Source organism: Diospyros lotus, chromosome 9 (genome assembly GCF_014633365.1).
Source record: "Diospyros lotus cultivar Yz01 chromosome 9, ASM1463336v1, whole genome shotgun sequence".
NCBI classification, from domain to species: Eukaryota; Viridiplantae; Streptophyta; class Magnoliopsida; order Ericales; family Ebenaceae; genus Diospyros; species Diospyros lotus.
This window is the reverse complement of record NC_068346.1, coordinates 12,351,771-12,364,090: the sequence shown is the minus strand read 5'-3', so window position 1 is coordinate 12,364,090 and position 12,320 is coordinate 12,351,771. Positions and strand designations below refer to the sequence as shown.

Below are 12,320 nucleotides of genomic sequence, written 5' to 3'. Positions count from 1 at the left end.
CATATCTAGAAAGTAGAGGGGTCACTTGAAAATCTTAACAAGGACAGGACAAGGAAGAGTCCCCGCCGTAGAGAGAGGACAGGAAAGTGAGTGATCTTTGGGATTGAAGATCTTAATGCGAGATCTGTCCATCCAATGCCCAAAAGGACAAATTAGCATCTGCTGCATCTGCATGCGCAACGCCCACATTCCCCGCACCCCGCATGGATTATTAATAATATATATATATATATAGAGAGAGAGAGAGAGAGAGAGAGAGAGTAACCCTAAGTACTCAATCTGTACCCACCAATCATGCAATGGGAAAAAAAACAAAGGATAATTTAATAATATCTAAACAAAAATATTTGCCAAAGAAAGAAAGACAGAGACACAGAGAATTATAAAATTTGAAAAAGAGAGAATGAAAGGGGTTTCTATATGAATTATAATGATGATATATTAGTAGTAATGGGGGGGTGCAATGGAGGAAAAGAAAGAAAGAAAAGACAAGAAAGACAAAGACAAGACAACCGTGCAATCGCATCGCATCGCATCTTATGCGCTCCAATCAAATCCAATTTGATTTTAGAACTCAGTTCCTTGTTCTTGCTGGATTTCCACTTCTTTTTTGTTTTGTTTCGTTTTTGGAATATGAACTTCAATTGAGAACCTACGAGACAGAATCAGTCCCACATCACATGTGCGAAAGCGGCTAAGCCAAAAGATATTAATAACGAGAGAGAGAGACAGACTCTCATCAAGTAGAATTCATTATGTTTAGTTGCAATTTTAAACAACAGCAGCAACAGCAAGAACAACAACCCTCCAACCCAATTCTTTAAGGAGGTAACTTCTTATGTGAGAATAGTGGTTCTTTTCAAAATCTGGATAATAAGATGAGATCGTTGCTGATGCTATATATAGTTGGGTTCCAATGAAGTAAATGCCTAATGGGGCCCCTCATTCTTTGTTTGCTCTATTCAATATTTATGTATGTATTTAATTATTTATGACCAATTTTTGATTTTAAACATAAAAAAGGTAATCATTTATTTAATTGCTTAAATTGAGGGAATGCTTATGCTTTCGGCAGGGCAGGCTTCCCCCCTTTATGCGTCAAATTTTGCGGCTCGGGAGGCCCACAACGGCCCGCCCGCACTGAATCCATCGCACATGCATATGATTGGGCCGCCACCCCCCAAAATCTGTTCCGCATTCGGAGCACCGACCTTCTCTCTCTCTCTCTCTCTCTCAGTTCTTCTTCCTTCTGATGCACTGTCATGCTGGCTTGTACACCCACATTATTCCATGATTCCATCATTATTAATATTTGTTCCTTCCGAACTAATCATGCACGCCACCAAACATTCACTCTCACTGTGGGATGGGATACACAAATACACAAGGGATTTGTTCCTTGGTTGCTCCTGTGTGATCAGTAGAGAATGGTGAGCAATTTAAATTTTTATATTTGAATCTATTCCCTACATAATTATTATAGATTGAACCCCCCACAAGAGAGGACCTCCTAGGAAATACATAACGTATTACATTTGCATGTTCATCAACTCAAAAAAAAAAAAAAAAAAAATCGTACTAACATCTTAGATACCATTCATTAAAATGAATAAGATAAGTGAATATCTAGATAAAACTATAATATTTTTCGAAACAAGATATGGAATGATAAAAATAAGACTAAAAAATATTTTAAAATTTTTATTAAATTATTTATTAAATTTTTTTAAAATGTACTAGAGGATAAAAGTATTTTTTTTTTTTTTATCTGTAAGGACTAATATATGCTGTCTTGAGGGGAGAAAAAATAAACATATCTAAAAAAATTAAGATAAAAAGTCACGTGATTTCTTTTTTAAATAGTACCAAATAAATTTAACAAATATATTAGAAAGGATAAATATTCGAAATACTTTCCATATTTGATCTTTTTCATCTTATATCTTAATTAATAAATATTATATTAATTAAAAAAAAACCATCCCTCTTTCAAGTAGAACTCTCACAAAATTACTTGAATATCTTTTATTTCTTAGGTACAAAAGGTAAAATTCCTCACCTTAAGAGCTCCCGCACTGTCCTACGCACATGAAATGAGTTAATCACGGTTCACGATAACATACTAGGTAGAAAGTATAGTGCATAATATCCACAAAGAATTACTCCCATAAAAAAATAAAACTCTCACAATGCGACTGTCACAATGCGACTGTCATGACTCGCGATATTTTTTATTTCTTGTTTCTTTTTTGGGTGGGTGGCGATGGCACGCTAGAGTGAGTGATGATTACCCATCCACAACTTTCCACCTTAGGCCCATATTTGGCACTTTAATTATGCAGATTGTCGGTCGATTCGGAGTGGAGGCTATGTATGTATGTATGTATGAGGCGTTACTTGTTAAGTTTGTTGGACGGTTGGGTTGGCATTATAATTATTAAGTTTTTTTCTTTTAAAGTTGGGTAGTGTTGTTAATGGCCGGCGTGATAGTATTTTGTTTTTATTTCTTTCTCTTAATGTAGAAGTCATATACGCTAATATATATATATATATATAGTTAGTATCGTACATGCAAGCATTTTAAATAAGTTGTTAAATTATTTTCCAAATGAACAGACTTTGGAACTTTAAAATAATGGATTTTTTTATTTAAACTATTAGAAGCAAATTTGCACACTATTCTAATAAGAATATTCAATATAAAAAATGTTACAAATTCTAGTGTTTCAAAAATTTTTTCTAGTAAGAATATCTTAAGTACTAAACTTCTTTTTAAGACTCAATCTAATATTTTTCTAAAAATACGTATGTTACTGATTTTAGAGTTTTCATTGATCAAAACAATTTTATTGTGCCCGAGAGATAATGCAAGTACTTGAGGTTTTATATAAAGTATTGAGATTCAAATTAGTATGACGATTTAAAAGATAGAATTATTATTAAAAGATAACATTTAGTTGAAAAGTAAATCTCGCATAGATTGGTACTAAATATTTAGTTATGAGTATGTATAGTGTTTGTATCTGAATTTATTCTTGAGGTACTAAATATTAATCCGTCGAAACTAGACACCTAATTAAGTGAGTAAAAAAAATAATCTTATCGTTAATTATAGTTTAACATCATAAACAATGACCGATTGTAACAGACTAACAATTATATGGATGGTACAATAAAACCTAAATCGTAACGTGTCTATGTGATAGGATAGGATAGGATGGGATACAGGCAGATAGATACGATAAAATACAAGAAAATGGTTTGGTTGGGCACTCGGCACGTGGCACTCGGTACTCGGCACTTGGCAGCCTCAATCTCAGCTCTGCCTGCTTCAAATTTATTAGCAGAACTTGACGCCGTCGCCCCGGCATGACCACCGCTATACCAGTAGCGTTGTCTGCAGCCGCCTTCTCGGCTGCTCCTAAACCAGCAACTTCCCCTTCCAAATTCAAACCCAAATCCCCCTCGCCCCGTGGGAGAATTCTTATTTCTCTCCCCCATCGTGCCGGTAGTTTGCATGGGTCGTCTCCCATCGGGAATGGACCGCCTTCTTCCTTCAAATCCCTGGCCCTCGGAGAAGGCTCCGGGAGTTCGTCTCCGGACCAGACAGTGGTATATGAAGGAGCATATGGCCCTTGGAGTGTCGAATCGTCCGACGTTCGAGAGGTACCCACTGTTCGTATACAGTTACATACATTCATACATACATATATATGTATATATATATATGCTATATGTGGATATGTTTCAATTCGTTGAGAATTTTAATTGTGTGTTTCCATTCGTTGAGGATAAGGATTGAGACAGGGGAAACCGTTGTTTAATTTTGGGACATACGAAAACCGGAACCCACATTTGTGTTAGAATCCTATCAAAGTTTGCTAGCTGCTGGCAGTTTCTAACATTCTAGGTTTGATTGTTTCCGTGAGTCTGCTGCAAGGTATCGCCTTTTATTTAGAACTGCAAGGGCTTTATTTCGACCCTCTTCACTTGAGCAATCCAAAATCAGTTGCGTTCGTATTTAAGCAGCCTCTTGCCAATAGAAATTGGTGGCTATGACCTGAAAACAAAAAGGGCAAATTACCTGTTCTCTTTGATTGGCTGTATTTTAGTCTAAATGTAATTTTTCCACAAAAGATTAGTTTTTGGGAAATTTTATTGAGCATTATTTGTGCATAAGTCCTCAATCATCAGAGACTGCATCAGAACAGATGTTTGTAAAATTAAATTCGCATGTTCCAACTGAAGGAAGAACTGAGAGTTTGCCTGCAATTGTGTTTGATTTATGGAAGCTCACGAACATATAATTGAGTACTAAATTTTAAAGCCCCATCTTCCTCTGGAGCTACTTAATTCGCATCTGTATTACTTTTGGAAGTGTATAGGTGTTAAAGAAATTTAGTCCATCCTAAAAACATATATTAAGGCATGCTGTACAGGATTAGTTAGATTAATATATTCATCTAAATACAGCTTAATGGCATACTTTTCAAGCAGCTTCAATTTTCATTGGCGTTTCACTGTTGAAGTGATTGTTCTCTTGCTGCAACAGGTGATCTTATATAGGTCAGGTTTGGTCACTGCTGCTGCATCATTTGTTATTGCTGCTTCTACAGCCTTTCTTCCTGATGACTCTTCGTTGAGTGGCTTAATAAAAAACAATCTGGATTGGCTTTATGCCTTTGGAGCCGGTGGGCTAGGCTTATCATTGTTGTTGATTCACATCTATGTAACAGAGATTAAGCGCACTCTTCAAGCATTATGGGCACTTGGTGTTTTAGGGTCCTCAGCAACATATATAAGCCTTGCTCAACCAGCTGGTGAGAACTTGATACAATATGTTGTTGACAACCCAACAGCTGTCTGGTTTGTTGGCCCGCTCTTTGCAGCATTGACAGGACTTGTCTTCAAGGAAGGTAAAATTTTCTAACATGCCCAAAACTTACCATTAGTTTTAGATTCCATTTATAAAATTTTATATGCATAGTCACATCTAGTCCCTCTAAATTTCTGTTCGGATGAAACTCCATAGCACTTGATCTCAACAAAAGACCCACACCCAGATTCCATTGCTTCTGATCTGCCTATCCTTGAGGAGGGATTTGAACCCTCAATATCATGTTTCATGGTGACATGCTCAAATCCTCGAAGGTAAACTATATGCATGGATGAAAGATGATATATGCATGCTTGGAACCCATACTTGTTTGCATCAAGATTTTCAAACAAATTGAGGGAAAACAACTAGCTTTCTTCCTCTCCTTCAACCTTGGTTAAAGCTGTCTTGTACATACAGAAGCTAACAACTGCCTGTAGCTTTGGGATTTTGGTTTGTAGTTGTTCTAATTCAAGGTTTAGAAGAGCTATCATATAAAAATAACTTACCATAAAATACTATCTAGAGAGAAGGCAGTCAAACTTAGATCTGAACATTACTTGTTTTTGGACATACATATGTATATATATAGGCATCTTTGGGTCTTTATAATAAGTGAAGGTTTAAATGTATAGGAATTCTAGAAGAATCCCTCCACTGTGACTGTAAGTTCCATTAGTTTGATGACCATTGTTGAGTGAAAGATAGTTAATTGTCAAAAATGAAATTTTTTGTTATTTTAGCAATTTTTTATGCATGCCTAGAACTGCATGCATGGTCATCAGGAAAAGAGATCACGGAGTTGTTCTTTACATTGGATAATTATGCAGATGTTTAGTTCTCTCCATTTATATGCTCAACTACTGCATGATTGACCGGGATCCTCAATATAGAGCTTTAAGATTTTGCCTGTCAAATCTGAATAGCTGATAAGACAATGGGTACATTACAGCATCCTTAGCAACTTTAAGCTACCCAATTTATGCTTCCATATTCTTAATTACTGAGTAATCTACTCATTGACACCATAGCTTACTTATTAGTTCATAGCCTGCCCTCTCATTTATAGATATCAGAATTTCTCCCTTTGCACCTTTCCCCAGAAAGCCAGTGATTGGACAATACCTTTGTTTTGTAGTCTCTCATGGAGCCATGTTGTAAAACATATATATTCGACATTGAACAAACTGATTTGCAATGAATCGGGAACACTGTAATCTCATGTACATTTTGTTTAACAAACGAGCACCTTTCATGCGGGATTCCTTACTTTTGGTTGCTGGCATTCTTGAGGCAGGTCTCTGCTATGGGAAGTTGGAAGCTGGTATCCTGACATTTGTCATTCCTTCTGTCCTTCTTGGACACCTGGTACTCTTCTTAAGCTTTTCAACTAATCAGGGAGCCCTTTAACACAATTAATTTTGTCAATGATTCCATGGCTAGCTTGTAATACAAGACCGGGAGTTCTATCCTAGGTCTAGAACAAAAGTTACATTAAAGTTGACTTATTTATTGGGAGTTCTATCCAAGGTCTAGAACAAAAGTTAAGTTAAAGTTGACTTTATTTATTCCTATGATGGCCTAGCAGCCAGACAGTGTCATGGCACTCATTTCCCTGAATGATTTCTACAGCCCACACCTTCCCTCCATTTGTTCTCTTGAAAATACGATCTTCTGTTTATAAAGTATGACATGGGAGATACAGAAACTGGTCATGAAAGTAGCCATTCCATTTGTTATGGAGAACTCCCATAAATGCATATGGTTGTGTCACAACCCCAAGGATCCCCAAGGATATAATAGTTATTATGTATATGTACTTCTTTTGGTGGTTGTATCTTTCAGTTGTATTGTAACTAAAATGATAGAACAGTCTATAAATAGGTTAGATTAGTTAGATAATGTTCATAGTTGAATGATAATTGAATTTCTGTTTTCTCTCTCAACTCAGATCTCTCTCTCATTCCCTTCTGATTCCTATATCCTTCCCTCTCAATTCTCTTTTCTCCCTCAATTCTGTCTGTTATCTCCCACTTTCTGCTCTCCAATTCTCTCTGTTCTCTGTATTTTCCTACTAAAACCCTAGTTAAACCCTAGGTACATGACAGGTTGCTACATCAAAAATGGCCACCTTCAAAACATTTTTATCTCACAATTCTACTATTAGGTTAAAAGCATTTAAACCATAGACTTGTTTTCTGTTCTGCACATTCCTCTTCACCTAGACCCTTGCGGGCTTTGTTTGGAATTCACAGAGTGGTCTAATGGATAACGGAGTAAAGACAACTCTACTGGGTCTTTGGATGGCACTGTTCATAATTTTTGCCGGGAGAAAATTCACTCAGCCTGTTAAGGTAGATCTCTTTTGTTACTTGAATTTGCTGAATAATCTTTCCTCCACCTAATTTATTTCCCATGGAATGTCAATTGTTTAAACATAGTCTGATTTTATGTTGCTAACTTTCCAGGATGATATTGGAGACAAGTCTGTTTTCATGTTCAATGCTTTGCCTGACGAGCAAAAGGCAGCCTTAATTGAGAAACTCGAGCAACAAAAATTCAGTCAGAAGCTTAATTAGGCAGGACTTCACACGAATGCATTTTCTGTCTTGAGGAGGATTTTCAGTGCAGATAATGTTGTCCGGGGCTTGCTTAGGTTGGGATCATTTGTAAGTTTGTTTGAACACATGCCATCCTTGTGTCGCGTATGAATACCAACGCATCCACAGTGCCAGCCATGGTTAGGGTGAACATCCGACAAGTTGATGCACAATTAATTGTAAAAACTTTTAATTTCTTGCTGTATTCAGGATGCTCGCATCGCGGACAAAGAGTAGATTGAGTTGAGAGGAGGAGGAGGATGAAGGACAGGTAGTTCTAGATATGAAGAAGCAAAATAAAGAATGCTATGATAGAAAGAGAACAGAGGGGGCAAAGAAGATGGGCATGCTGCTTTTGTAAATGGATTGCATGTCTATTTTTCAGCAGCCAGATATGGGTGCAGATAGAGATCACTGACTAGTTCAATATATATGTAATTGACCTTAAGAGGCTTGATAGGTGCTTGATATGATTATGTTGGTTTTGATTATAGAATCATCTGTCCAATTTCCTGCCTAATGTCATCCCTGGGGAAATTGTTTTTCCTCCAAGTAAATGGCCCAAAAAATAAAATACTATTTTTACTTAATGTTGCATCTTCACATCACAATAATAAAATATTAATTCAATTTTTGTTACTTCTTGTTGATATTGATCACGTGTGCTGATGCTGAAGTCATAGAGGCAGTGGGGGCTCACGTGGGATCAATTTGGTACAGACAGGCTTCTCTTTAACTTTCAGTTAAGAGGGGGACTCAGCGTCAGCGGTGATCGTCTAAGATCCTCCTTATGGACATTTTGTTGATTTTATTTTTATCTGCTCTGGGGCAAGCTCAATGTGAAGATGTGATGCATATTAGGAAAGATGGCAGCCAACAAATTAGCTCATTTACTTAGTCCAATTAGGTATGACCATGGTTGATTCTCAGGCTTGGAGGGATTTATTTGTGGCCTATCCTTCTTGTTGATTTGGTATAATTGAATTCTTTGTTCCTCGATAACACTAAAAGGCCAACCCCACCACCTACATCTTTTCTTGGAGAGTACAGAAATTAATCTAAAGCGGCCGACGCAAATGGCCCAAGGGGCCGATAACTGGATATCGGGTATCCTAATCTAAACTCCTCGTTTGGCTCCCGAGGACTGCAAGCCGTGAGGCCGAAGCCCACTAGTGACCACTAGTGAACAAGAAGCAAAAGCTTCAATCTCATCTCTTTTCATGGCGACACCAATCTCTACCACACCACTCCCATCCCTGCAGTCTTGAAGTGAAAATGCACCAACTGTAGCATTGGATACCAACTCAGGACCGGCTCGAGGGCTTAGGGGGCCTAAGCCATCATTAATTTAGCGGCCCAACTCTTAATAAAAAATTAAAAATTTATTAATTTTATTTTAATAATAAAATTAAAATAATTATTTATTAAGCTGATAGGGTTGAGGCTAGGCAATTGCCTCACTAGCCTACCCCATCAGCCGGCCCCTCCACTTTCGTTGGCGTCCCCCACCCAAAATCATTCTTGTAAAGCTGAAACCGATGCTACCCTGCAATGCTGAATAGCCTATCTACTCGCACAACCGACAAAAATGCGAAGCTGATCTCTTGCACCTTTCATCTTTGAAGCCACCCAAACCTTCACGCATCGCTTTGCTTGCCGTCGCCACCCCATCATCTTCTCCGGCTAAGTCATCGGAATCCGCCTCTGTGAAGCCGCAATGACGCAATTTTTGAAGAAAGTCGAAGGCACCGGAGGCTCCAGCCGAGCCTGCAATCCACGGGGAATATGAGATGAACTTTCTCGACCGTATTTGACGGATTTTAACTAAACAACTCCAGACGTAGCCTCTTATGACTGTGAAGCCCGACACGTGTTGAAAACTTTAAATCTTTTTGTGAAAACTATCACCCAACCACCAAGAGTAATCATGTCAAATCATCAAGAATAAATAAACAATAAACGGAAGCGTACCTGAATCCATAACGATTATATCTCTTTAGATCCGTGCGGCGAACCTTCCAGATCAATACGAATTTCTGAGAGAATCCTTTAAGTTTCTCTTCACAACTGATTTCTAATGATGAGATACAGAAAACAAGACTGATTCGTTCGTATGACCTGGAGACCATAACCATTGTATTTATAGAGGTAACAGCCTGTTACCCTATTGATAATTATGTTTCAGCCCATTAAGAAAACATAATTATCCTTTAAGTATCTACACATTAAAGGCCCACACCCTATTAGATACATTAAAACCCAAAACTTAACAGGTCACTTTTAATTGGGCTTAGATTATTTGACAGCCCACAATGCATAATTGTTCACATATGAGCCCAATGTTGGATTAAGGATCCAATAATCTCCCACTTGGGTCATATGTATAACCTCATAATTATGCTTTGTAAAACAAATAACCGAATGAGCTCAACTTTGCTGTCATTACCGAAATGTATCTATAACCAATCCCGCCCATCAATTATACCAACATAGGATCAAAGCGGCCTTTGTTACAACTATCGTAACTCAACCCATCAATGGTCACATATGCCGATACAATTAAATGACATGGATCATGACGTGGATGTGTAGCATGAAAATTTCATGTAATGTGATCTTAACATGCCTATTTCCAATTGGTCCACCCTTAAACCTTAGTGAGATCAAACCATAACAAAAACATAGTGTAAATAAACTGAAATTTCATTTCTGCAGAAAATAACCTCAACATATCCATTAACTGAAATAACTGAAAAATGTCTATTTCATAAAAGCATCTAAAATTACAAACTCCCACTAAATCTGAATATCCTCAATTGAAATGACACCCATACGAGCAGTGTGCTCATGAAACACTTTGGGTGGCAATCCCTTAGTGAGTGGATCTGCAACCATGGAGTATGTTCTGATGTGCTCTATAGACAACTATCCACTCTGAACTCTTTCTTTAACAACTAGGAACTTGATGTCTATATGCTTTGACTTCGTCGAGCTCCTGTTGTTGTTGGAATACATAACTGCTGACTTATTGTCACAAAATAATTTGAGTGGTCTTTCAACACCATCCATTATGCGCAGCCTCGTGACAAAATTCTACAGCCATATTCCGTGATTGGATGCCTCATAACATGCTATAAATTCTGCTGCCATAGTAGAAGAGGCTATAATTGACTGTTTAGCACTCTTCCAGGAGATAGCACCTCCAGTAAGCAGGTAAACATAGTCTGACGTAGATTTCATACTATCTTGGCATCCAGCAAAATTAGAGTCAGTATACCCAACGATCTCAAGCTGATTGACCTCCGATACGTGAGCATGTAGTCTTTTGTTCTCTGTAAGTACCGCATGACCTGTTTAGCTACTTTCCAATGGTCTGCTCCTGGATTACTTAAATATCTGCCCAATATCCCAGTGACATATGCAATATCCGGATGCGTACAAACTTAAGCATACATTAGACTCCCTACTGCTGAAGCGTAGGGAATCTTCTGCATTTCCTTTTCCTCAAAATCATTCTTAAGGCACTGATTGAGACTAAATTTGTCTCCCTTAGCCACAGGGGTATCACTTAGTTTGCAATTCTGTATGCCATACCTTTTGAGAACCTTTTCGATATAGCCCTTTGTGACAATCCAAGAACACCTCGAGAGCGATCTCGGTATATCTGAATGCCTAATACAAAATAGGCGTCACCAAGATCTTTCATCTCAAAATTTTGAGATAGAAATCTCTTGGTTTCGTGCAATAAGCCTATATCATTGCTGACAAGCAAAATGTCATCAACATATAAAACCAAAAAAATATGTTTGCTCCCACAAAACTTATGGTATATACAATCATCGACCAAATTCATCTCAAAACCAAACAAGATGATCACTTGATGAAACTTGAAATACCATTGTCGAGATGCCTGTTTGAGTCCATAGATGGATTTCTTAAGTTTGCAAACCATATTCTTTGGGTCTCCTGACACAAAGTTTTCTGGTTGCACCATATAGATTGTTTCATCAATATTACCATTGAGAAACGTTGTCTTCACATCCATCTGTTGTAACTCAAGATTGAAATGCGCCACTAATGCCATTATAATCCTGAAAGAGTCTTTCAAAGATACTGAAGAGAAAGTCTCTTTATAGTCAATGCCTTCTTTCTATGTAAAGCCCTTTGCAACAAGACGAGCCTTATATCTTTCCACATTGCCTTTCGAATCCCTTTTGGTCTTAAATATCCATTTGCAACCAATGGGTTTCGCACCTTCTGGCAATGGGACAAGATCCCACACGTCATTGTCTTTCATGGACTTAATCTCCTCATTCATAGCATCAATCCACTTTTGAGAGTTAGAATTTTCCATGGCTTGATGAAAGTTGATCGGATCATCTTTCATCACTCCAATGTCCACCTCATGTTCTTGAAGAAATACAATGTAATCATCTGGCACTGCACTTCTTCTTTCTCTAGTGGATCTTCTTAATGGCATAGGTTCTTGAGGTGCTGGAGTTTATTTTTTTGGAACAATTTCTAGAATGGGAGGTTCTCCGACATTGTTTTGATTTGATGTATCTTGAATAAGGTCAGGAATGAAATCCTGATCAATACCCATAACACCTGTGGGAATATCAACATATTCCTCTTCAAAAACAATGTCCCTACCTGCATCTCCCCCCCCCCCAAACTCGGCATCCTCAAAGAACCGTGCATTTCCAGACTCGAAAATCGACTTAGTCATGGGATCATAAAACTTGTACCCCCTGGATCTTTTAGAGTATCCAATAAAATAGCAACTCACCGTCCTTGAGTCCAGTTTCTTTTCATTCGGCCTATAAGGCCTAGCCTCAGCTAGA

The 12,320-nt window shown here is 37.8% G+C and overlaps 1 protein-coding gene across 2 annotated transcripts; it reads left to right on the top strand.

Annotated features, from left to right (window-relative positions):
- The first annotated feature begins 3,259 nt into the window (after positions 1-3,259).
- LOC127810462 (uncharacterized) lies at positions 3,260-8,106 on the top strand. Of its 2 annotated transcripts, XR_008025455.1 has the most exons (6): positions 3,260-3,666; positions 4,553-4,916; positions 6,174-6,244; positions 7,132-7,230; positions 7,345-7,545; positions 7,687-8,106. XR_008025455.1 is itself a non-coding variant. In XM_052349971.1 (5 exons), the coding sequence occupies exons 1-5, from the start codon at positions 3,370-3,372 to the stop codon at positions 7,453-7,455; spliced, it is 942 nt and encodes a 313-aa protein (XP_052205931.1). In that variant the 5' UTR covers positions 3,260-3,369; the 3' UTR covers positions 7,456-8,106. The 2 variants fall into 2 exon arrangements, 1 of the variants encoding a protein (XP_052205931.1); XM_052349971.1 differs by having other exon boundaries at positions 7,345-8,106.
- The last annotated feature ends 4,214 nt before the right edge of the window (positions 8,107-12,320 follow it).

What these genes read in the sequence shown, in the direction of transcription:
- LOC127810462 (XM_052349971.1), top strand. Translation starts at nt 3,370, where the DNA reads ATGACCACCGCTATACCAGTAGCGTTGTCTGCAGCCGCCTTCTCGGCT. An exon ending in AATCGTCCGACGTTCGAGAG is followed by an intron (nt 3,667 to 4,552) that starts GTACCCACTGTT and finishes TTGCTGCAACAG; the next exon opens with GTGATCTTATATAGGTCAGG. An exon ending in CTGTCCTTCTTGGACACCTG is followed by an intron (nt 6,245 to 7,131) that starts GTACTCTTCTTA and finishes TGGAATTCACAG; the next exon opens with AGTGGTCTAATGGATAACGG.